Genomic DNA, 26,835 nt, shown 5'->3' on the forward strand with positions numbered 1-26,835 from the left:
TTTAATGTGTTTTAAAACTTAGATCCTTAATTATCGTATGAAAAAGCACATTTCCCAAACTATTGCTTCAGCATTCTTGTGACCTTTAATTTAAATTGATGCAGCTCACAGCCTCTTTCATGACGAAGCATATTCTATTCAGACCACTGTTGGATCAGTCAGTGACAAGACAAAAAAAACGCCACATAATCACAATAGGATTACTCACACACCGCAAATATGGAAAGTACATTATTTAGATCAATTATTCTCAAGCTGAGCCTGTTGTTTCTGTCTCTCCCCGGGTGCAGGTTTTTGTGCAGAATGTCAGACTCGTCGACGTGCAGCAGGTCTCAAACATCAACCCCTCAGGCCAACCTTCACACCTGTGAGCCCTCTGAGACGTCCTGCCAGCAGATGGCAGAATCACAGGTACTGAGCTGCCTCAGGCTGGACTCTACTTTTAACCCCAAAAAACTTCTTTGGTGTAAAGTGGAAACAGAAAATCACAGCTGACTGTGATTTGAGTCAAGTGTAGCTGCTGTTTGAAATGCATGTTTTAAAAATGGAAGTTACTTCTGAGTTGTGTTGAATATTCATTGAGAAACAGTCTTTGCTTTCCAAAATCCAATATTTTCACCTGCCATTTATGAGGATACATTTTTTTGAGGCAAATAGTAATCATTATTTAAAAAAAATTAATCTTAATAATAGTTTTTATTTTTGGGAAACGTTCGCTTTTGTGAGTTTAAAATGTTAAGTATAGTAAATATAAAACTACAACCCGCAGATGCTGAGATAAGATTAAAGAGTTAAAACAAATGGCGTCCAAAAGTAAAATACATCTGCCCCCCAACACCTCCGGAGCTTAATAATTAACATTTTATATTGCATGTGTTTAATTTATGTGAAAACAATATTCCGTGTAATTGACAGAAGTTTGCTTGTAATATCATCTTTTTGAATTTGTTTCAGTTTTTATGGTTCAGTTTAAATTTAATTATATTATCTAAGACATTTATATAATCTGTATCCCTCATGTTAATGATCACACCACAGACAACTAAGGTCAGGGACGTCTGCTTCACTCAGCAGGACACCTTCACCCTGAGGACCGCAGCTGTGAGCAGGAGGCACAGCGCTGATGGCATCATGGGTTCAGGGTCAGCAGTGGGCAGAGGTCCCGTCGATTCAGACCGATTCCACCCATACCGCCGGCAGTACGGAGACGGAGCAGCGACGGCAGCAAGTTGCCTCCAGCAGTGCTCTTCTTCCTTCAGCTGTCTGCAGGAGGGGTTCAGTCCAGACCCAAGTTCCCCGGGGTCCAGCAGCGAGGGGCCACCACCATCCTGGGACCAATACAACAGCAGCATTCAGGTTCCTGGTCTTATGTGCTGCAACTCACCTGTTACATATATGTAACAGGTGATTCTATAGAATCCAAGGACGTTGACTTAAAGTCTGACATTTACTCTTACTTGTAGAGTTCGTACCCAGAGCTACCTGCTGTACCAGTGGAGCCCTCCTGCTTCCTGTCTCAGAGTTACCCGTCTTACAGCTCTTCTAGGCCTCTACCACAGGTGAGTGAGCGATCGTACACGCACATTTGGCTGCTGCAGAAGATGGGACGTATGTGATGAACAATAACTCAAGTGGAAGGTACATGGGTTTTCTTACACAGTTTAAAAATATAAAAATTATTAACGAAAGACAAGATAATGGCAGGTGTTGATGTGGTGTAAGAAAAGGGTGTTTATAATTGATTATAGTTGATTTTATTGATTATAATAAACATACACTCAGTTAAAGCTTTATTGTGGCAGTTTATAGATCAATATATATATATGAGTCAATCAAAGTAAATTAAAGAAAATGTCCAGGAAATATCTGAGCCCCATATCTGTATTTTATCAACTTCTGGTCATGATATGAATATGTGTGCGTGTGTATGTGTCTGCTTGTGTGTTCTCTACAGGTGTCGTCCAGACTCTACTCTGACAATGAGCCGTCCAACAGCTCCAAGTATTCTCTCCAAAGTCTCTCCACTCAATCTCATCAGGAGGTTATCACTCAGTCCCTCTTCCCTAAACCCATCTACTCTTATAGGTAAAACTGCACCACACTTCAATATATATATTTAACCCTGTAACAATTAAAGCATCAATTAAAATGCTAAATAGAGAAATTCTCCTTTATCACTGCAGTATCCTGATCTTCATGGCTCTGAAGAGTAGTAAAACAGGAAGTCTGCCCGTCAGTGAGATCTACAGCTTCATGACGGAACACTTCCCATATTTCAAGGTACCACAACATGTGAAGCAGAAATTGAAAATACAAAGTTTGGACGTTCATATTGTTTAAATCTGTCCAGTATTTCAATATATCTTAATATGTATTATTAGCATAATTATTTAACTAGGTTAATCCCATTGAGATTTGAATCTGAGATTATCTGAGATTATCTTGATAACATCTTGCTGTTGCACTGTTTGTCAAACATGTTTCCTCTGTAGTTGAACCTCTCACAAACCTATCGGACTTTGACCGTTATCTGGTCATAGCATTCAGTTCTCCCCTGGAGAGGTTAAAGTTCAGATTTGGTTTTAACACTGTTTACTTATTTTCATTAACCTGTTTCCAAGCAAACCCCCATTTTTATGCAGAAGCACAAAAATAATGTTTCCAAATGAAAAAGTTAGTGTTCTTTAACCATTTTGATTACAGTCATAAACAAGGCACAAACATGGTTAAAAATAACGTTTTTTTGTTGAAAAAAGTAAATCTAGAAATGCTAGAAAGGCACTCAGAGAGTGCATACCTCCATCAAGTCTAACGCTCTATCTCACCATATTAAAGAAAGAGAAACATTCTTGGATTCAATGATTTGTTCCAATCTGCTCAAAACATAATGGGTTATTCCTCTGAAAGTCTGAAATAATTGTCTGAAGTCTGATATAATTGTTTCAGTGATAATAATGACCTCCATCACTTGTGAACTTAAAATACTTCACACAGATAGGATCAGATCAGACTCAAGGCTTCCAAACAAAATACAAGTTGTCATATTTGTGCTAAGACACAACCCAGAACAGACCAAACACACCTAAAGCAGTGCTACCAAGGTCAAAGTGTCCCATGTATTTACAGTATGATCACAGCAAGCACGGACCTGTAGCTGGGGCCATGGTTACATATATTACGTTACTTGTGATGAGTTAACGTTATGGGTTGATCTAAGGCCTGTGGTCCCTGTGTCATGAGTGATGCATTCACACTGACGGAATTTGTAGCTGTTTAAGAGGAACTCTTTGTCTGCACTTGTTTTTGTTACATCTGTAGGACCTTTTCCGATATGAACACTGACCTTTTCAGGACCAGCAAACATCATGGGGACCATGAAGTTATAATGACACAGTGGAGACTGTCTTAATAAGGCACATCTTAGTTTTGGAGGCCCTTGTTAAGGCTCGCTGTAAAATGGGAATTGGATTATGTTAAGGTTACAATTGGTCATGGTTGAGGTTAAGGAAAGGGTGTTGTTAGGCTGTACTCAATGAATGGAAGTCATTGCAAAGACCGAACAAGGATAGCTGCACAAATTTGCGTGTGTGCATGTGTTTGCACGTGTTTGTAACAGTGGTTTCTCTGGTTTGGTAGATGAAGGGCTGATGTTCATGTTTGCACAGTGTTTTGCTAAAACCACATTTCTGTTGTAGCTGACATTAATTACCCCCATGAAATGATTTATGGCACTGTATCGTGTGCAGCACCTGCAGCTGGGTGGCTCTGGACCAACTGGGCAGAAGCCTGTAAAGGCGTGAGGCTGGTATGTGAATTGGGATAAAGGGCTTGTTTTGTGTCTGTTTAATATCACTAGCATGTGTTTGTACGTGAGTGTACTGTATGTAGGCGAGTTTTGTGACCATTGAGAAAATCAAGCCTTATCATTAAACCCAGATCAGTCACCCTGATATCCACAGCTCTAATCATCTCAGTTAGTCAAGATGGTACATTAAAACTCATCATAAATCCACAAACCTGTGATTTAATAATGGTGAAGCATTCACCTGCGGTGTCAGACCTCGGTTTGAACCCTCAGTCGTCACAAACGCGGTAGATTTCGCAGGAGTCAAGATATCTACAAATCAAATCTGTTCGTATTTACGTCTGGAAGGAGCTCAAAGAGTTGCCTCCGATGTATTATTCAAGAAGGCACCTTATTGATGGCTGCTTTCCAAACAGCTGCCTGTGACCTTGAACACAGGCTGCAGAGCCATAAAATACACTTGACACATGACAGAGTGATACTCACTTGAGGAAAGTCAGGTGGTTTTAGCAAAAGCTTTGAGATTCGTTGAAATAACTTTATGAATATTGTCGAGTTTGTGTGAGTTCAGTTCAGTTCAGTTCAGAGGACACTTGCTATGGCACGCACACATAAATCATTGCAGATAGCAGGAAAATTAATGTTGCCTCAAGGGAGGGCATGGTGCGGGTTTCTGTCAGTTTGTAAAAGTGCTCTGATTTGACTCATAGTCAGTGAAACACAGTCAGATTAAGGGTGAACCTGCAACAAGTGTTATAACAAGGAATGATAAACATTTACATCAAAAAAAACAAAAACATGATCAGAGTGATTTTAATAATCTAAGAAAAAATGTAACGGTTTTAAAGGTTTGATTGAAGCGTTTAGATGAGTAATAATTTAGTCAAATCCGATTTTAGATTTTTTCCATGTTTGAGAAAAACATGACAAAGGGTTAACAGGTTGATGTTCATCAGTAAGAGAACATACTGGGTTTCATTTTCTCGGAAATTTCTAATAGAAAACTAGAATGCCAATCAAAAGAGTGCATATCCTCCACCAAGGCCGTATACCCGTGAATTAAGTCAGTTCTCTAAATGTGTGTGATATTTTTCTGTAAGAGCCATGAATTATTTTCAAGAAAAATATAGGAATATGTAAAAAAACGCCCTATCCAAAAATAAATCGGATCTGCCTCCGGCTCTAGATCCAAATCAAAATTGAATAGATTCTTCCCTGACCCATACCACATCTTTCCACCATGTTTTGTGGTAATCTGTCAAGTACTTTTTGCATAAGCCTGCTCATTGATTGATGTGAGTTTTTTGCCAACTGGTTTGTCTTCCTTACTGTTCCTCACAGAAGTATCCGGGCATTAAAAGCTTGAGAGCTGTGTCTTTAACCTGTTTCATCCTCATCTGCTGCATTAAAACCTTCCCCTCCCCCGTCGTTCAGACAGCTCCCGATGGTTGGAAGAACTCAGTGCGTCACAACCTCTCCCTGAACAAATGCTTTGAGAAGGTGGAGAACAAAAATGGGAACTCGTCCCGTAAAGGCTGTCTGTGGGCTCTCAATCCTGCCAAGGTGGTGAAGATGCAGGAGGAGCTGCACAAGTGGCGACGTAAAGACCCCATCACTGTTCGCAGAAGCATGGCAAAGCCAGGTGGAACCCCTCAATACACTGAACAGCAAATCTATTACAGAAACTGAAAGTGAAAGTTTAGAATTCAATTTGATAAAGATTGATTTTTACCATGAATTCATCTCAGTGTAAGATTCAATTCTCAAAAATGCACTTTAGAGATGTTTGATTAAAACTGAATCTAATTGAAACTTGATTTGATCCTCACTTTTCTCTGCAGACGACCTTGATCGTCTTGTGGGAGAGAGACCAGACAAGCTCAGATCTCTACCTCCTTACACCAGCTCATCCCTCTTATCCAGAGGGACTCCATCTTACAGCACCTCCTCGTCTTCCTGCAGCTCGGCCCAGCTCCGACCGCCCTGCCAACCTGGGCGGCGTCCACATTACAACCATATTCTGCCACAGCAGCCTCGCTACATCCCCCCCACCACAGCTTACCCCGGCAGCTCATTTGCCCTGTGCTCGCCCTGTGGACAGCAACCTGCAGCTAGAGGCCTGAACTCATCCCAAACAGGGAAGATGCCACTGGTTTATAATCCTGCTCTGCAGGCTGATTACAGTGTTGGCCCCAGGAGTATGCAGGACTTACTGTTGGAGGGAGATGCCAGTTATGACATTGACACATTTAACACCTGTCTGACTGACCTGCAGCTGCAAGGTATGAAAGTGTCACAGAAAACCAAACATTTACATTATCAGAAAAGCTCACAGGTACAGTCTCTATCTGTTTGTGTCGCTTGATTTAAGATCACTTAAAAATCTTGGACCTTAGACCCCCAAAAGCTAATCAGTTCTATTTTGAGTTCAATTGAATGTTCCTAAGATGGTGTATTCATAAAAGCATGATTTGTAGGGTCACTATGACCTTACCGTTTGACCTTCCACCAAGAAATTATAATCAGTTCATCCAAGAGTCCAAATTTGAAGAAATTATCTCAAGGCTTTCCATAGAAATCTTTTTCACAAGGTAGAAAATGTGTTTTGAGAAGTCATTAGAAAACTTGACTTTTGTCAGATTATGTTTGTGTTCATTGCTATATATGACAAACGTCAGTCTCTCCCTGTCTGATGCATGCTGCTGACTGTTTCTCCTGTCAACTCTTCACAGGGGTTTCTTGTTCTGAAAGACTCTTTACCTGTAGTGATTGACTCAGTTGTTCTTTGGGCAATGTATGTAGTATTTGATATTGATAGTATTTTTCCTTGTTTGATTATTTTTCTATAAATACTATTTTGTATGAAATATTGGAAAGAAGATGATGATTGTTTGACAATTTGATCCAGAGGTTCCTCTCTGAACCAATTTTAAGATTCAATAATATTTGGATGAGGAACTTTAGATAATTTCAGTCAGGAATATGAAATTGTTTTTATCTTTTATCCTTCAACAGCGAAATAATTAATTTGTGAGAATCTGCATTTTTGTCTTTTTGTTTTGTTTTAATACTTTACAAAACACACCTGAGGTTCCCTCTTTGGTTTCAGGTCACCTGTGGGAGGAGTTGAGGGAGGACACCCTGGTGTCAGATCCACAAGTTACCGCTGCATTGCTGTCCACCCCCCCTGTCCTGCAGGAGCCCCACATCCACGCCGGCTGCCTGCAGGTGATGCTGCCTGTGGGTCAGACGTCACAGGTGACTGCTGTGGGTCGATGTAAAGCAGAGTATGAAGACGAGGATGCCGGTGGTGGACGAAGCATGGAGCAGCATGGACTTCATCCTGTGGCTTATTCAGGGGTGGACAACATGGCTGGTTATCTGACCTCCTGCACCACGTCCATCTCCTTAATGTAGAGACCTGACGGCGGATCATTGGCCCTGAAAACTGATATTTAACAGAATGTGACAAATTATAACAAGCAGCTTTGTGCCAAAGTATTAGTGTGGTGGTTATTCAACCCACATGATTCTCTGTGGAAGAAATATTGTAAACATATTCACAAAATTCTCTCTTGTTACAGTTTTTCAATTTCAAAACTTTTTTTCCCCCATTCTGTTTATTTACAAGAGATGATATATGGTTAATTTGCAAATGATATACAATATAATTGTAATAAAGTTCCTTATTGAATATGTTATTGTTAAATTTATTGTGAATTTAGTTATTTATTTACCTTTTATAAGCCTTATTGTCACATTGTTATACAAATGTTTCCTTATTTTAGATTTTAAAGTCATCTAAAAAATACGAATAGTCTTGTTGTGATGTGTAAATAAATGTTCCTTTCAAATTAAATATAATTGTCACTTGTATAGTTTGCCCTTTATTTTTGGTCAGTTCCTTGATATAATATGTATTTATTGTCAGGGTTTAGTTTTTCCATATGAGAGTATAAAAGAACAAACACACAACATACTCCTATTAATTAAAATGAGGTCGTCCTCTTCTAAAGCGCCTTAAAATCAATTGACAAACCAGCAGTAACTGCAGCCAACACAACAATCAGTCTCTGATTAGACGGCTTCTCATTAAATACATACAATATGATATTCTATTAAAAGCCAACTTGTAAAATTGTATGTTGTATATTTTAATATATGGGACATTACTGGCTCCAGTGTCATTGGATCGGTAGAAAGCGCTTGTAGAAGTCGACATTTCCACAGTGTAATAAGACTGTTCTTACAGAAGATGGCAGCAGAGACAATTAGTTTTTCCTTCGTTATGACGCCTGATAAACGCTGAGGTAAAACACATTCAATTACATAGGGTAAAATATATTAGCTTAAAGCCTTTGGGTTGCCCAGTTAATTTATAAGAATGACCAAAAACTAGGTTAAAAGGAAAATACAAGTTCTCTTTTTTTAAGTTGGACAACATTCCATGGCTTAAATTTGAAATTCAACATTATTGGCAGACGCTTTTATCCAAAGCAACTTATATTTAGTTTGTCCTACAGATTCAGGCTGTTAGACCTCAGGTTCAGATGAAACTCTCCAAGACCAAGAATCATGTTTAATTAATACATTATTTCAATTAAATAATGAGACCAATACAGCCCTTTAGGCCAGTTTATACAGCTTGTGAATATTAGACATTGTATTCATATCCATATCCATAGATTCTGGATTGTTTAATGCGAAGAAGAAGAATACATTTAAATATTTATAAATAAGCAATTACAGAAAAGTCTTTTTTTAATTTCTTTTTTTTTATGTCTTAAAACATGTCTGGAAGGTTTTGTGACTTGAATCAATGCATTAGGGGAGAAAAAATATAAACTGAACAACATCTGGCAACTCCATTATTTTGTAATAAATATATTTCTTCCCGCCGGTAGGTAATTGTAATGCAACTAAGACTTTAACTGTTATTAATATCTATTGTTTAGATAATTTATTGTCTGTTCAGCATGGCTTTTAGCAAATGGTTTATTTCTCTTGTTCTACATTTCATCCTTTGTGGAAAAAAAACACAACGTATATAAAATCTTTGAAAAAAATCCCATATTTATTGCAGTGATGGTATCTCGGCTGTCAAAACTTTACATACTTTTTTTTAATTTAAAACATTTATCATACAATATACATAGTGCTTCAGAACTACAGAGAACATACTGGTTATCAAAATTGATATCAGACCTTTGACTTTTGACTAATGAATGTTTTCTGACACTTCAAAATGGCTATTTATTTAAAAAATACTCCTGACGTTAGTAGTAGTACTATGAACCAAAGGACGTAAAACAAATGACACTTTAACATAGACAAAGAACACATCTCTGTTTGTCATTCGACTGAACAATGACAACGCTCACAGGAGGAGGACGTCTACAAATCTGAGAAGCTTCAGGAGTAAAAATGTAATGAGATTCTATACAAACTATATAAATATACTGTACATCCAAATGGATGATTAAACTTTTTTTTATTTCAATTTAAACTCTCTCTTTGTCTCATGATGTAATTCAGGACAAATATTGTCTCCTCATCCTTTTCACATTCACGACTATGAAAACACACAACATGTAAATGAATCCTGGTTTCCCTAATGATCAAGTGGAGCCCACATAAACACACTGAAATCGACAGCATGTACAGACACTGCATGTGTTTACTGCCCACACAGACACACACACGCGCACACACACAATCACACACATACACGCGCACACACACACAATCACACACACACACACACACACACACACACAAACACACACACACACACACACACACACACACACACACACACACACTCATGCAAACTGATGATAAAACTGGCAGAATTCAATGTTCCTGCAAAAGAGAGGGAGAAACGTGACTGAATACCTGAATTGGAATAAAATGTTAAAGTAACAGGAGCGAGACGAGAGTGGATTGTCCATCGGTTGTGGTCAGACGTGGTGCCTGGATCATGGAAAATGTCTAGAACAGAGGGGGAGTGAAAGGGTGGAGGGTGGGGTGTCTTCTTAAGGCCCCCCACTGTAGGAGTAATCCGCCTTGTTGTGCATCACCAGCTTGTTGTCCACAAAGTAGAAGCTGTCCGACTGCGTCTCGTAAGGATGCAGAATCATCTCTCGCACTGACAGAGAAGAAGCACACAACAACATCCAATCCTGTTAGATCTGATAAAACATCCACGTGTGGGTGTATTTGTCTCTTGTGATTCTTGTGTTTGTGTGTGTGTGTGTGTGTGTCACACTCACTGATTTCCTCTGACAGTGCGGGGAACTCGTAGATATGCTCGCAAGTGTTCTTGCTGCTGGGCATGCAGAAGCCAAACTCAAAATCAAAGCTCTTGAGCAGCTGATTGCGGAAGTAGTGTCTTTCGATCATGCGGAAGTTGTTGATGGGGGTATCGCCCACTGTGAACTCCACCCTGCAGAGACACAGGGGGAGAAATTAAATGTTTATCTGTATTGTAAATAGGCAGCTCAAAGGTCAGATGAACTTTACAGGTTACTGACAACTTCCATCAATTCTAAGTGATATATGGGAATCGAAGCAACATCATTTCAATAAAGTCCATCAGATTAAGAAATCTCACACACATTGAGAGTTAACCTTTTAAAAACAATAACCCACCTTTGGCTTATAGGACTATCGCAACCCAAAAATATACAAAGTTACAGTAAATGACGTGTTGCATCATGCACTTTACCCATAATGCCATGCAAAAAGCGGTTACAAACTGTAAAGATGTTTTATGATATTTCTACTGGGTATCTTGGGGAATTTAGCTGTAAAAATACAGCAAAGGTTAACAGTGCTGGTATCACTGCTATTGGTGTGTTTTGGTCTTAGCTGAAATCAATCCTTACACAACCTTTATAGATTATATAGAAGTGCTAAAGCTTTTTTCAGGGAAAAATTGGAGGATCTCTGGGAATGGGAGTCACCATTATAACTGCAACATCTATTGAATTGGTTCAGATTTGTGGCAGTGGTTCTAAATTGCTTTCAGAACAAAAGGTACTTTTCTGCACATTTTTTATTCCTGTTTTTATGCCAGCATAAAAGCTAGGCAAAATCCTTCCATTTATTTTTTGTACATTTTATTTAGACAGTGGACAATGGACAGTGGACAAGATAATTAAAATGGAGACAGAGACAAACTGCAGCAAAGGTAACCAAACAAGTGGCTGCTGCAGAATGACTCAAGCCTCTGTTTGTGAGGGGCCTCTGAAACAGAACAGGTGAGCTAGCATCATGTTTTTGTCTTTTTAAGTTTGGTTCAGTATATCTTAAACTAATTCTAAGTGTGTAAAAGTTGAAGTCATTACTAACTGGTAAAACGAGAAGAATTGTAAGTGTGTATATCTATAATCACAGCTCTACAGGCTTGCCCTGTTTCTGACCTCAGCAGTTCTATGATTCGGTCAAACAGCGTTCGCTAGGCAGACCAGAGTATCTGCATCTTCAAAGTTGTTTTCATGATCTACTTTTTTAAAAGTCCAGTGTGCAGAACACGTCAGTCCTGAGGGCAGTCTTTAGAAAAACCTGATTTATATTTTATCTGTCCTAAAATATAGTATTTTTCTTTAGGAAACGCGTGTGACTAAATCATGGCCACAAACTGAGTGGGCAGAGCGAAACCATGAAAACAACCAACAATTATCTTTTTTTCAGTTTTTGTCTGTTCAGCCAATCTGACATAATACAGTGGATACAATAGTGGATACAACTTCTGACAACATTGACAAAAAAACTTTGACAAATGACCCTTTAAAAAGATCCTCCAGAACGACAATCGACATGTATCTTTTCTGAGGCGCTGCCAATGATATCTAAAATATACATTGATCTTTTTGATTAGATCTAGATGAGTTAGTTGTTGGTTTAGATTGAACTCTGCAGTCAGAGTAGGAGTCAAATGATAAACACCACTCAGGAGCTCTGACAGTTATTTGCTGCCTGACTCAGGAGGTGGGCTGCGTCGCTCTGTGTGTTCACACTCATCACCGTCAGCCTGTCGCCACACACTGAAGCCCACACGCCTCCTACATCTGCTGTGTGTCTTCTGTCAGAGCAGCAGGGGTTGAAAGGACACTATTGCATCACTGTGCTCGTTCAAGGACACAGGTCTCAAGTCTTCATCTCTCGTGTGGAGGAAACGAACACACAGTGAACTTACGTGGCTCCAACCTGCCGCAACTGCAGGAAGGCTGGGGTGAACTGGTATCGCACGAAACGGCCGGCGTTGGGGTCACAATGCTTTTTATCTCCTGCTAAACAGAGATAGAAAAAAAATCAGTAAGACCAACAAAATCAAACTTCTCCAAATGCTTAATTTCATTAATTTCATCAGGGGAGATAAATGTGGCTATAGCTCACTGTACATGCAGTCAATATTAAGTTGACATGAAAATAAATTCATTACTACTACTATTTTTGTTGTAGTAGCATATCCTTTACAAGGCCATCTGACAAGGAAAAGATCATACAAAACTATTTTAAATAATGTTTTGAAGCCTTCATTAACTCAATCTGGAAAATATATGTTACAATTTGTGCGTCAGGTTTTGGAGCTGACCTGGGGTTGGAGGTTTAGTGATCTCAAACAGGACTGTCCCTGTTTCCATGTCACGGATCTTAAACCTGGTGAAGTCGATCATGTGGACGTTTTCTTCTGGAGAACAAAGATAATCTGCAAAACAAAAAACAGAGAGGAGAGGAGCCTTTAGAATGTATACATGGACACAAATATACTACAGACTCAACCCACTTTGAATTAAGCAAACTTTATATCAGGCAGTAAATGTCCATTTATAAAATTGTACTAAAGACGCCTCTGTGACCTATTTTGGAATTCTCACCTCTGTAACTTCACAATCCAGGGAAGCAATTTCCCTCATATCACCTATTTCTCTATGCCCAACATTTTTACGTCAGTTACAGAGTCTAAACACCTGACATTCTTAAACCCTTGATTTTAAACCTTTAATGGGAAACAATGAAGAAACATTCAGAAGAGGAACAGAGGAGGGCTCTCTCTGCAGGATCAACACAAATAACACAGTATCAAGTATACACAGCTCATATTTACTGCAATATAACACAACATGTTCATTTGTTATGGTGTTATGTACATACTGTGTGAATGGTGGTTTAATTTGTTTATTATTTCACCCTTTGGCATGTCTTAGTTTTTTATATTTTTTGACTTTGTTTTATGTCTCTAGTGTAGTTACATTTTTGTTAATCAAAACAAATTAGAAAATCCAATTTTGACTTTTGAAGTGAATGGTTTATTGAAGAATTACATTTGTAATCTGAAACTTCCAACATTTCATATCAGCACACACTTTCACCTCTTGACTCTTGAATTTGAGAAATTGGCGGTTTGCTGTATACCGGCGATACAGTCAATTGAACTTTACTTTTCTTTTTTCTTTTACTTTAATTTTTAATTAAACAACAGATCGTCAGGTCCAGTGAACACAAACGCATGGGAAGAGTGTATCAGTATCCTGAGCAGAGGGACAGATTTGTCCATGCTGGCACTGCATGCGTGTGTGTGTGTGTGTGTGTGTGTGTGTGTGTGTGTGTCTGTGTGTGTGTGTGTGTGTTTGATAACCAGTTGGTCCATGTGATGGTAAAAAACAATAAGCCTCTTAGGCCTAATCCTGCCCCGTTGGGAGGGTAGTGTCTCACCCATGCTTACAGAGAAAGAGAGAGAGAGAGTACACCCCCACCCCCTCTCTCTCACACACACACACACACACACACACACACACACACTATCTCATTAGGGTTATTATTGGCAGTCTATGTTGCGTAAGCCTTGAAGAGACTTTCTTAAGGCTACTTTCACATGTAACACGTTAAAAAAAGACATTAACTGAGGTCAAACGTTACACGGACTTTATCACAAACACACAGGGAAGATGATCTGTGTATTTATATGCAAGCATATGGTCACAAACACACTCACACTGTTACATCTTCTTCTGTTTCTGACTTCTTCTGTTTCTGAGGGTTAGGGAGCAGATGGGCCACACCGGCTTTAGCCACCTGCTTGAAGATATTTATAGACCTTTTCATAAAGTACAGTACACGGTAGCTGACACCTAGTACAAAAATGTCGCTATTTAGAGCTCACAGGAGATGGCATATTTTGAGCGCTTGTGTAAAAGACAGATGAATCGAAACAGAAAAAGTTTCTGACAGAGATACTACAGCAACAATGTCTCGTTCTTGGGCTGTGAGAGTCATACAAAGAAAATGCAACTTATTTATTGGATCATTTAAATGCTAATATATTATATACCTAAGAGCATGACTTTACAAACCTTATTACCTTAAACCTTATTGCTTTCAAAAGGATCACATCACAGAGCTTCACAATAAAAATAAAGCAACAGACTGACAACTTGAGCTTCAAGTCAATTTGCCTTCATAACACTTAGGTTCAGCTGTGCTGCACAGCTGGTCAGCAGGTTGATTGGATGTTTAAATCATGACTATTTGTTCAAATTTATGTTGTATAAATCTCTCTGATGCTTATATGACCTTTTATATAAAAGTGAAGAATGTTATGTCTTCTTCCTGACTTGTGCAATCATGGTTTTCATGTCTGGATGCTCACTCATAAGAAATATTGGAGTAACTTTGGACAAGAAATGTCCAAAACTAAAGTTCTTCCTATTTGTATGTAAAAGCACTGCATGAACACTTGTTGCTGTGGCATCTTTCTGCAGACACACTGCAGCGTGGACAGGCCTCCTCCATGGTGATGAGTTCATGTTAATGTACTGTTGATAAGAGCGCAGTGTTTCCATGGTGAACGTCACAAGACTGGTCAAGAGATTTGCACGTAAAGCTGCTCTGGCTCAAAAACGCAGTCTCCTTATGTTGCTTTCCAAACAGCAGTAAGAGGGTTAGCGGGCTTCCACTTGATGCAGTGCCCTCTAGTGCCAGTTTATTTGATGTGAGGCGCTTATCTTCTCTGAGAATATTACTATAAGCCTACTGTTTGTCCGGGACCGTGTGTTTTTCTATAGCAACGGCAAGAAAAAAAATTCACACGCTATTTATAGAGTGACTGCATGTGGCCTGAGTCACTGCAGAGTTAGTTTAAAGTGACCAGAACCATGTAAGACTAGATGATAATAACAACTTCATCAAATACTACTAATAATACATGATAATACTGTACCAAACTACTTTCTAAAGCACATATCGACACTGCATGTCTGTTCACCACTTAGAGCACTGATATGAACAATACATGCATATATTTTATATATAAATGGTCGAAGAGTCTCCATTTCCTCCCACTATCAAGAAACAAAGTCAAAATCTCCCGGATCCGAACCATCTTGCACATTCAGAGCCAGATAGAATCAAATAACTAATCAAAACATAAAAAAACACTTGGAGAAACATCAGTGTGATAAGAAACTAAAAGAATGGTAAGGGTTAGGGTTAGAAACTATATTTGAGGATCATTTATTTGACGTTTAATCAGGATTTTACTCAGGATTTATGACCTATACTGCAGTCTGCCACCAGGAGGAGGGCAATCAAGAGACTTTTGTCTTCCCTTTTGGAGAGTTGTCATATCGTCCAACTTTATAAACAGTCTACGGTTTAAACACTTTCTCAGACCCAAACCACATAGTAATGAGTAAGAAATCTTCTCTCTCACTGTAAAGTACGGTCTGGCAAAGAATTAAAATCTGTTGGCTCTGTGCTCTGAATACATCTCGCGTAGCTATCAGTGAGCTCGCCCTCTCTGTGGGCAGATGACCGCGGGATGTATTTTGTGAATCAGACAATACTACTTGCCAAACCTGCTGAAAAAGACAGATGGAGCGTTTAATCTATTAGCACAGCCAACAAAGTAACTTTCACACAGTCCACTTCAAGAAATCCCACATAATCACATCACACCTACAGTCACATGAAGCTCAACACACCACAAACCCTCTCTGTAAACTGAATCTGATCAATAAGGCCTCTTCTATAGGCTGCGGTTTGATCAGTTTTTAATGACCAACCACGGCCTTGTGTCAGTGATAATAGACACAAGGCCTCCAGTTGGGGTTGTTAAGGAAATGTATTGGCAATATTGCGGCAAAATTATGTCATTTATCAAATTGTAGATTTTAATTTCTGAAAAGATAGAACACAGAGGAATCCACCACAAACATCATTAATTGACACATGATCAATGGCAGAATCTAAATGTCATCGATGGAAACAATATCTTACTCATGGGATTTTGAATCTGGAAATATTTTTCACTTGGAAATAGGCGTAAATTATCTGTATTTTACATTAAGTGAATGACAAAAATCATGTTATATCTAAACATAGCTGTGATACTGAGAATAATTGACAGACCTCATATGGAAGCTATTCATTAGGAACATAGGATGTAAGCTGGAAATGTTGGTGAAGAAACTGAGAAATAATTTCAGAAGCCGACAGAACATAAAGTCACACTTGTGCAAAAATGAAGAATTGTTAAAAGAAGAGTGTGATATTTTGTGAAACTTGCGCGCACTTTCGTGTCTGTTTGTCCTGTAAAGGGCTACAGCCAGCAGCCAGCTAGCGTAACTTAGCCTAGCTGTGAAATAGTCCACACAAAACTACAATCTGCTTTTGTTTTAGTTTTTTTATGGATTAAACAAATGAGATGTGTAAAGTTGTAAGTGTTAGTGCAATTACAGTCTTAATGATGAGCTAAGCTAACTGGCTAATAGCTATATGGTCATATTGTCTTTACCACTGTTCTTTGTGTTAAGACGTTTTACAGTTTTTGCATGTTTTTATTTACTTCTGCTTTTATTTTGTTGTCTCCTATTTCAGAATACTTTACTTCCAATCTTTGTCTTATTTCCCCTGTGATTGTTTTCCCATACCATTTTTTACCTGTTTCTTGTTTTCTCCTGTATTTATACCCTGCTTCCCTGATCTCAGTGCCAGTTTTCCTCATCAGTTCCCCTGGTAACATACCAGAAATTTTTTACTGTGATCATTCTTTAAGTTAACGGCAAAGCTTTGTTTTGGACCCGCCTCTAGTCTCTGTGTCTTTGGAAACCTTTGCATGCTCGTGTTTTTACATCCTTATACTGAACATTCTCGTAAAGACTGTTTAAACTTTTATCCTGTCTCAGAGTCTCTTCTTCTACCTTGTACCAGTGTTGATATTTTTTGGTAAAGACATCGAAGTGGTTTTGGAAAATAACAGGAAAATACAATATAATGCTAGGAAGAATTAACCATTCAAATCTGCCTCAATAAATCACAATGTCTTGAAATTATCAGGGTAGATTGACTCCAGTACAATATTAAAAAACACCAAGATAAATACGTTCGTATCTCATTCTTCTTTCTTTTTTCCTTTCTTCTTTCACATGCACAGCACACATACAAAAAATGCTCCACTTCACTTCCTTCAACACTGTCGCCTAGCAACGCTCCTTCTGATAGCACGCCAGCTCGATTAGTCCGTCTTGTTGCTTCCCCTCATCCACCTGGCTGCTCTGCAACAACAGGGTGCAACAGCGAATCAAAGGAGCGTATCTTGGGTTTGACATCAGTCGTATGCAAATTGGAAATGTTCCTTGTCTGACACTTGATGAACGGAAGGCTATACCTGAGGCCTACTCCTATAAAAAAGAGGCCTACCTATCGTCTAGTTTCACAATCCTGAAGCAGCGGAGCAACGAAGACTGTATAGATTGGAGGCAGAACATTAAGAGGATATGTTTATATTATAGGATAGATTACAATACTCTTTACTGCTCCTGTGAAGAAAGATATTAACTCTCAGCACAGTTGATCTGACACCATTACACACTATGGTCCTTCTACTCTCACTCTGAGGAGGATTGTTCAATTCTACATTTACTTTTTATGTCTTAACATGATTTCGAGTTGTTGGTTTTTTGCATTAGAAATTATTTTTTGTGTGGTTTCAAATATTGGATCCTCTGTGTCAACACCAAAGTCATGACACCAAAACCAAAAGCAGATTTAGGTCAAATTTCACTCTAAAAATCAATAACGTCCTGAAAAGATGTGTTTGGCAGCAGCCCCCATAGGGAGTAAAATTAGCACCGGGTCTTGAGTCATGATGTGTTTCTGTATTCAGATACTCGAAGTCTGTCTGACACCAAAGTGGCATTCATGAAGAGCAAGCGAGCTGCCACTTATAGCTCCTTAATCCCAGAGATTAGCCCGGAGTTACAGACTTTCAGCCACAGGGATTGACTTCACATGCCTTATTCTTTCCGTTTGACTTTCTGGTCCCGATCGGTGCCGAGACTATGTTGAATTAATGCCACAATATGAGGAAACACAATACAGGCATGTTGACTTCACATTATAATAATCTGTAGCTGCAGGCGGCTATAGTGACGTGAGCACTAAACCTTGTCCACATTGTGATATATAGTGCACCTGTGTATGGCAGGTTTTTTCATGTCTCACTGTTCATATCACCTGTAGGCAAACTGGCAACTGGTGAGGTTCATGGAAAGGCTGCTCTCTGAGCAGCTGAATGCAGATTAGATTCTTATCTCTTGTTGCTCTCTGGCCTGTGTCACAGAGTGGAAAAATAAAATAATGTACCGGGTTTTTTAAGTCTAATCTAAACTTTGAAACATAGGGCCATTCATTGAAGGACAAAAAAAACCTTTGCTTCCTAAAATCGATAGTTAGACTCTCTGGCTATACGTTTATTAACTCTCTTGCTTCGTGAGAAGATCAACATGACTTTCGAATCTGTCTGGTAAATATAAACTCGAAACTCGAAATATCCCTTAATCTCCCTGTCTCCTTCCTTGTCATTTCAACCGACATGATGCTCAGGTTGGAAAGCTTGCTGCTTTATATAATGAAGGACAATTTGACATCTCCCCAAAAGTGAGGCCAAATTGCAACCTGGTGGGTGGCTACATTATAGGTCCTAAACCCTGCCTCCTGCACATTAGTGGATGGGACATGAACTAAAGTCAAAAGAAAAATTACTGGTCAAATATATTAATATAAATATAAACCTCAGAGGTGGTTTCCGTCATTATTGGCTGTTAATATCAGTCTGATATTCTTTCAAATGCTTATTTTCCTGGAATGTTTGGTTTTAATTAGTTACTTGATGCGATAATAACGGGGTGATACATCATGATTGAAAATCCAGACTGACTCGTGATTGGTCGAGTATGTACTGATGACATCTCAATAATGTGAACTCCTGTTCGCTACTGAGCAGACTCAGGTACAAGATGGCAGCGTTCATGTCTGGAATATTTTGGCTTCATATCTGAGGGAGTGAAGAATGTTACATATCTCCAGGGTTGAATAAATCTGTTCAAGAGGTGCATTGTTGAACCCCTTTTTCCATCATATCACGTGACAACAGTATCAAGCACTTATGTTAGCAGTGAAGTGGTTGAATGCTAATGTCAGCTTTTGTGAAATAGCTGATAGCTGATTGCTAACCAGCTAATGTGCCATATGTGTTGATTTTAACCTGAAGTATTGTTCAATTTCCCTCCAGACTCTCACATTGCAATGTCTTTTCTATTGTTGATGAATAGGGGAACAGTTAAATTGTAATTATTTCTCTGTAGATTCTGTATATTTACGATTCTATACTAATATTTTTGTTATTTTCATAGCATGAAAAAGTAAAAAAATATATAGTGATAATTAATAATCTACGCCTGAATTTAACTGTACTCAAGGATCGGTGGGGTTCGTAATAATTCGAGTTATGTACTGTGGAGCACATCACGCACCAATAGCACGATACAGAGTGTGTGTGCTTCAGGTGAACCCCATGACACCACTTCATTACAGAGTATTATCTAATCTCTGTGTCTGCGGGCGGGCACACACACACACACACACACAACACACACACACACACACACACACATACACACACATACACACTGACCACTCTGTCACATTCAGGGTCAGACTGTGAGAGGAACCTGGACGGACATCAATGATTTGTCTGTCTCAGTTCAGATCAAGCCTCATCTATGGACATGATCTAAAATGACTTCTGAGACACAAGTGCAGAATAAAAAGAGTTTCATTGAAATCATATCATCTTAGGCATTTCATTAAACAATTTGAATTCTACATGAATTAAATGCAAACCCTAACCCGCCAGCAAATAATAAGCAATATATAGATAAATGACTGTGTGAAGTGAGGTCCCACCAACAACCTCTTAATACAACAAGTAACCAAAGTATTTCAGGTGCTCTGATTTCTTTCAATATACACGTCCAGTAGCCCTGAACAAACTTCTGATTTTATTATGTTTGCATCGATGTTTGTTTTTATGAAGTCTCTAAATTTCATTCAGGGAGACAAAGGTTCCTTGTGTCTGCAGGAACTATAGTTCCATCCATAATGTATGTATAGATTTTTTTTAAATGAATATGTCCAGGGCACCAAGCTCTGCAGGAAATAAAAAAATATAGCATAGAGTAGGATTCTCTCTGTTAAGTGTCATCACAGTTTAATTTTAAATGTTTTGGCCGTAGTAAAAACACATCAGCTTTAATATGTATGTTTCTGGCCGGTGGTCTAAACCACTGCCTCCCAGTCTGGGATGTACCCAAGGACCCATAAAATGATCTCAGCGGACACGACAGTATTAATGAAAAGCAGTAAAAAAGATTTACACCTTTGCTGATGTTCTTCTAATCATTGGTGTTTTGTGATCAGTGTCTGGGCACTCTAACCCTTTTTTTGAGGGGGGTCTTTAAATGTTTGAAACAGGGGGAATTTTTTTTTATCATTCTCTAGTAGATCTGGTCACAACCCATGGACATGTAGCACCAGTAAAGTCAGAAAATCACTGGCTGAGGCTTTAGCATCAAAGCATATGGAGCTGTGGAAAATGTCATGAATATGTACTGAATCTATCTATCTATCTATCTATCTATCTATCTATCTATCTATCTATCTATCTATCTATCTATCTATCTATCTATCTATCTATCTATCTATCTATCTATCTATCTATCTATCTATCTATCTATCTATCTATCTATCTATCTATCTATCTATCTATCTATCTATCTATCTATCTATCTATCTATCTATCTATCTATCTATCTATCTATCTATCTATCTATCTATCTATCTATCTATCTATCTATCTATCTATCTATCTATCTATCTATCTATCTATCTATCTATCTATCTATCTATCTATCTATCTATCTATCTATCTATCTATCTATCTATCTATCTATCTATCTATCTATCTATCTATCTATCTATCTATCTATCTATCTATCTATCTATCTATCTATTTATCTATATAATGCTCTTTCTCTAACTCTCTATCGCTCTCTATCTTTCCATATATATATATATACATATATCTTCTTAATGAATATCTATCGCTATATATCCATCTCTTAATATTTCTGTATCTCTTTACAGCTTTTTATATCTACCTTTATCTCTATCTCTCTCTATGTATTCACCGTTCCATATAAATGTATCTCTATATGTTTATGATTATAATGCACCTTTCCAATGATAACATTTATAATATTTGACATGTGGTTCTCAGTCTAAAAACAGCTGCCAGATTTGATCTGATGAGCGTTTGTCACTGAAGTGGACGTAACACGCTTCTCTCTCTCTCTCTCTCTCTCTCTCTCTCTCTCTCTCTCTCTCTCTCTCTCTCTCTCTCTCTCTCTCTCTCTCTCTCTCTCTTCTCTCTCTTTCTCTCTCTCTTTGCTCTCTCCATGTCAAATCACTCTGAAAGAATAACCTTGTGACAGCTGTATGCATTTCAGATTAACTACCGGCCGCACCAATCAATTTTAATTAAAGCTGTCTCTATAGTGAGCAGAGATCCCACACAGCCCAGAGCAAGGGCCGATCTGTGTCCTCGACTTATTAAGGCCAAATAATTGATGAGCTATTAGTGTAGAAGGAACCTTTGAGTAAAATATACAGCACAGCAGGGGTTCAAATGTGGTATCCCATTACACAATAACAATTAATGTTGTTTTCATATACTGTATGGTATCTGTTCTTGGAAAGCGTTTTAGCGATGCTGTTATTTAAGTGGAAATGGACAAAACTGCTGAAATCTACAAATATTGTTTTTTTCTTTTAGATTGAAGAATTAAATTTGTTTGGGACCTTGACATAAACTATAGAGACGAAACATAAACAAATTGAATAACAGTACCACCACCACAGGACCACCCTGACAACTTAGTAAACTGCTTTGTTATGTATTTAAGGAATGGGGGTCAATACTATTATCATTTTTTTATATGAAAAATGACACATTATCAGTTTATTGTTTACATGATGGATGAGTTATGATACGCAGCCAGGCAAACAAACAGAAACACTGTCACTGCCAAATATATCTTATGTTCGTGACTGTTATTTTGTGACATTTTAAAGCAACAGTTATTGCTTTATGTAGCTCAACCTTATACACTTCTCTCCATCTGCAGACCAGGTAGGAGGAGCTCTAAGTTTGTTATGAGTGAATCTTTATATTTACATTTGAATCTCTAAAGTGAAAGACTAAACCGCATTTTGAGAGCATATTCGGTGATATTAGTTTTAGGTTTTTTTTATTTATCAGAACGTTCTGACTGCTGTCTTCAGTCCACTGCCATGCAAACACAATGAGACATGATGGTTGAGAGATAAACAACATTCTCCACACAAAATTATTCAGAAATGCATTTAACACCACTAAAACACCGAACTTAAAAAATCATTGTTATTGCTGATGTAACCAAGGATGATTTCTATGTCACACTTCTGTTGTCCGATGATGATTATGGTAATTCTCTGCATTATAAAGTCACAAAATGAGAGTTACGAACATAAGATATATTTGGCTTTGACAGTGTTTCTGTTTGTTTGCCTGGCTGCGAATGATACAGTAACTCATCCATCATCTAAACAGTAAACTGATATTGTATATTCTAAGCAGCAGAAATGTCGATGATGCTGAAGTTGAAGGAAGTACTCCGAAGACCCCGTTCTTGTATAGTAAAGTTTATTACAGAGAATCTTACAGGTCAGAATGGGCATCTTGATACCCAGAGGCACCACAGCCAATAGTGAAGTCTAACTGGCGGGGGTCAGGCACACATTATATAGAGAGGTTGCCTCCTGAGGCAAAGTAACGTCCCACATCCCGTGGTTTAGCAAGACATGACTGCATGTGTGTGAGCATATAATATGTAAAAGAAAAGATGAATTTATGAGGACATGCCTCGATCTTAATAGATGAAGACCCATGTTCTATACTCATCACTAACAGGTCCGAGATCATTCCCTAGGGGGAGAGAACTAACGGGAAATACTTGGAGGAATTTCTGAGAATCTGAAGATGAGGGCCGCATGCTTAAACATGTGATTCTGGTATATACCCATGTTAAAAGGATTAACTCTAGTGAATACACTACATGATAATGTGTCATTTTTCATATCACAGCAGCTCTTCTCATCTGCCTGGATTATATTTCTTCTCCTCTCTGCCTGTGTGACAATGACGCGCTGCGCCTCGCTTATCAGCACTGAACCACCGTGACAAACTGGAGCCAGGCTGCACCAAAATGGTGGTACAGTATTTACCTCCCAAAAGCACAACTGGAAAAGTAATTTACCAACAACAATTTTCTTTCCCTTGCAACAGAAAATGATGAGTCTGAATTGTGCGAGACTGAATGCTTCTCTCTGTGGTGTACATCGCTTGTATGGTCTGCCATTTAAAATGGTTGGGAGACATTTTAACTGGAAACAAAGAAGCAGATTCAACGCTAGTTCATTCGTATATAGACCCAAATATCATCCAGCTACGGTTCAAATAACCAGAAAGGACATCAGTGACAGATGGCATCTTTGACCATAAAGGATTTATTTTAGTGGATATTACATTTACTGCTGTCAAAAGCCAGAAAATAAAAGACTATGGCTGCATTTTAATGTGACCTGCAAGGTCATTAATTACCTGAGGTGCATCTCGTCATTGCAGAATCCTGTGTTACAGCCGTCCTGACATAATCCAGATTACATGTCAGTGGAGAGCAGAGATTACTGCACCATCATGAGTAATTTAGGTTTTATCACACTGATGCAGCACGACTATTGCATTTTAATGAGGTGGTACAGAAATGAAAACAGATTTGGTACTCTGAGAAGGGACGAGGGCAGAGAGTTGGTTTTAAAAATAGTTTTCATTTTTGAGTAATTGAAAATTAATGCAAATAAACGTTTGCAGTATCAGAAAACACATTTTCTGTGTCGTCAATGTATTAAATCAGTCCATCAATCAATTTCGGAGTAACGGCAAATGCAAATATTTGCATATTTTGTTTAAGAGGGTTTTTAGTCAAGATGTGTATTTAGATGTTTAGTTTAGGAGCATATGATTTAGAATATCATTAAACATTGAAAAAAAGGTTGACTACAATATTTTTCAGAGCTTTAATACCCACTCATACCCTGATGATAGACTTTACTCACATTTAATGACCAAGATATTGGGTGAGGTTAAAAGCTTAGATTTTGTGATTTAGGAAATTTTTTATTAAATTAAATTGTCAAGTAATGTTTCCTTAGTGATCTCAACTAGTACATTGACTATGCTCATTATTGGACAAATTAAGTAGACTACACAAAATATTTGATTTATTATTTTTTAATATTATTTGCTCAATGGTAAATGATTGGGTAATGCCACTTCCACAAAATTTACACAATGCATGAGTCTGACTAGACTTAATTAGCAAGATTCCACAAGTAATTCACCAATTGTAACAGCAATCAGAAGAAAGTCATCTGTGTAACACTATATGATATTATGAAGTATATCATGAATTGTAGTACTCATGAAACGAATAATAATAATAATAATAATAATAAATGGTATTTTACTGTTTCATTCTAGAGACAGCTTACTTTATATCATCAGTTAACACATGAATAAAACCAAGAGTTGAAGTAGGATTAGGAGACACACACCTAATCAATATGCAACATATGCTACATGAGAAATGTTAAAGAAGGGAAAACCAAGATTAAAACCATCTTAAGATGCAAAGATTGGACACAACTCTGCTGATATTTGTGCTTGAAACCAGATCTACCTGAGTTACAAGCTTTCCTGTTCCCATGATCTAACGTGGGAACAGATACCATTATATGTCAAACAACGTGCTGTTTTATTCTCTTGTGTTTGTTACGTCAGATTACTCGTCTGTGAGGAGCTATAATCGGCAGGTCACATCTCTGGCCACCTGTTACCTCACAGCCACAGGTGTCTTGAGGAGAGACGAGGATGTGGTGAGTGCCAGGATGGGTTTTTTGGGCCAGGATTTGTGGAGCACACACAAACACACACACCTTCAATTTCTTTCCATTCCCACAAACTCAGTCAGCACACAGAGATGCAAACCCCAACAAACACATGTAGGAAATCATACAGGAGCACTGATTGTAACCTGAACTCAGGTAAGGTCAATAAACTGTTCTCCTTATTAACAGAGGATTATGGGTAATGTAGTCGGGTCAGACTTTGAACCCATAGCTGTTCATTGACTTCCTCTTATTCTAATCTATAGAGACTCATTGAGGATCTTTCAGACTGTGTCGCTGTCCATGGTATCTATGTCAGCTTCCTCTGCACAGCCAATACAAATAGAGGAATTACGCTCAGAGTGTATATGTTAGTGTCAGGACACTGGGATAGGAAGCAGCAGCAGATGGGTGACATTAATCAGGCTTCAGCTACAGTCTCAGTTTCAGCAGGTTACACTCACTCTTGGTGATCTTCTGGAGCCCCAGCACATCATCGGGCGTTATTACGGTATTTCTGCGCAGCTCTTCTTCGGTTGTAACCGGGATCCCCATGTTTGCTGAGTTGTAGCCCTGCTGCACTTTCATGTCCAGCGGAAGAGGTGCTGTTTGAGTCGGCGAGCGACCTGACGGGGAGCCGGGGGTTCTGCTGGAGATGAAGGTGATGGTGATGATGATGCTCTCTCGGCGTCGTTCGCCGCAGGAGCCGATTTTACTTGCGTCGGGGCTTCTGGTGACGCGCAGGCTAATACTCTGCGCAGCAAACAGGCTCTGTGTGGCTACAAGAATAACTCATTCTCCGTGCCGCCTCCTCCTCCTCCTCCTCCTCCTCCTCCTCCTCCTCCTCCTCCTCCTCCTCCTCCTCCTCCTCCTCCTCCTCCTCCTCCTCCTCCTCCTCCTCCTCCTCCTCCCTCCCTCGATCCGGTAAAAGATAAAAATCAGCCCTTAGCTTTCCTCCTCCCTCCCTCCCTCCCTCGCCCAAGGCTCATCGGCTCTCTCACAAGCTATTTAATCCAAATCCTGTGGCTTTAAACCGACCAGAGGTGCATGGCCGACAGGTCTGCGCGCCTCGTCATCTGCGCACACACACACACACACACACACACACACACACACACACACACATACACACATATACACACACACACACACACACGCACACACACACACACACACACACACACACACACACACACACACACACACACACACACACACACATTCAGTGTCTTTCCATACCCACACACTCGGCACACAGAGATGCAACCCCTAACACATGTAGGAAAACAAACAGGAACACTGATATTAACCTGAACTCAGGTAAGGTCAATAAACTGTTCTCCTCATTAGCAGAGGATTATGGGTCATTTAGTTGGGTCAGACTTTACTTGTTACTCAATGCAACAACCCTTATAAAAGAAGTGTCCTCTAGGTGGAAAAATAGAGAAGAGATCCCCATGTACAGAAATAAATAGATATCAGCTTCACTTTGCTCCCTAAACCTCAGTTTAATAAAATCTCGTGGGCCTTGAATTTTGTCCATGTTGCATGCTTTTATTTACAGTCTATGGTTGCATATCTCAACATGTAAGGTATCATCACATGGCCTGTTCTTTTTTAAAACAGATTTAATGTTAATC

At 38.8% G+C, this 26,835-nt stretch overlaps 2 protein-coding genes across 3 annotated transcripts; one reads left to right on the top strand and one right to left on the bottom strand.

Annotated features, from left to right (window-relative positions):
* Positions 1-303: 303 nt before the first annotated feature.
* Positions 304-7,222, top strand: foxn1 (forkhead box N1). Its single transcript, XM_061073480.1, has 8 exons — positions 304-411; positions 1,039-1,356; positions 1,464-1,559; positions 1,955-2,085; positions 2,184-2,280; positions 5,240-5,447; positions 5,647-6,087; positions 6,915-7,222. Exons 1-8 carry the CDS (start codon positions 304-306, stop codon positions 7,220-7,222), a joined length of 1,707 nt encoding a protein of 568 aa, XP_060929463.1.
* A 2,392-nt stretch (positions 7,223-9,614) lies between these two features.
* unc119a (unc-119 homolog a (C. elegans)) lies at positions 9,615-25,960 on the bottom strand. Of its 2 annotated transcripts, none has more exons than XM_061073539.1 (5): positions 25,660-25,960; positions 12,405-12,518; positions 12,006-12,099; positions 10,078-10,250; positions 9,615-9,953 (listed from the first exon to the last, which is right to left on the bottom strand). In XM_061073539.1, exons 1-5 carry the CDS (start codon positions 25,781-25,783, stop codon positions 9,841-9,843), a joined length of 618 nt encoding a protein of 205 aa, XP_060929522.1. In that variant the 5' UTR covers positions 25,784-25,960; the 3' UTR covers positions 9,615-9,840. The 2 variants fall into 2 exon arrangements, with proteins under 2 accessions (XP_060929522.1, XP_060929521.1); XM_061073538.1 differs by having other exon boundaries at positions 12,006-12,096; positions 25,660-25,853.
* Positions 25,961-26,835: the final 875 nt, after the last annotated feature.

The sequence above is a fragment of the Limanda limanda genome, chromosome 6 (genome assembly GCF_963576545.1).
Source record: "Limanda limanda chromosome 6, fLimLim1.1, whole genome shotgun sequence".
In the NCBI taxonomy this organism is placed as follows: Eukaryota; Metazoa; Chordata; class Actinopteri; order Pleuronectiformes; family Pleuronectidae; genus Limanda; species Limanda limanda.

Coding starts and splice junctions, on each gene's coding strand:
- foxn1 (XM_061073480.1), top strand. CDS start 304: ATGTCAGACTCGTCGACGTGCAGCAGGTCTCAAACATCAACCCCTCAG. Junction 412..1,038: donor AGCAGATGGCAGAATCACAG/GTACTGAGCTGC, acceptor ATCACACCACAG/ACAACTAAGGTCAGGGACGT. Junction 2,086..2,183: donor AAACCCATCTACTCTTATAG/GTAAAACTGCAC, acceptor TTATCACTGCAG/TATCCTGATCTTCATGGCTC.
- unc119a (XM_061073539.1), bottom strand. CDS start 25,783: ATGAAAGTGCAGCAGGGCTACAACTCAGCAAACATGGGGATCCCGGTT. Junction 12,100..12,404: donor CACTAAACCTCCAACCCCAG/GTCAGCTCCAAA, acceptor ATCTCTGTTTAG/CAGGAGATAAAAAGCATTGT. Junction 10,251..12,005: donor TTGCGGCAGGTTGGAGCCAC/GTAAGTTCACTG, acceptor GTGTCTCTGCAG/GGTGGAGTTCACAGTGGGCG.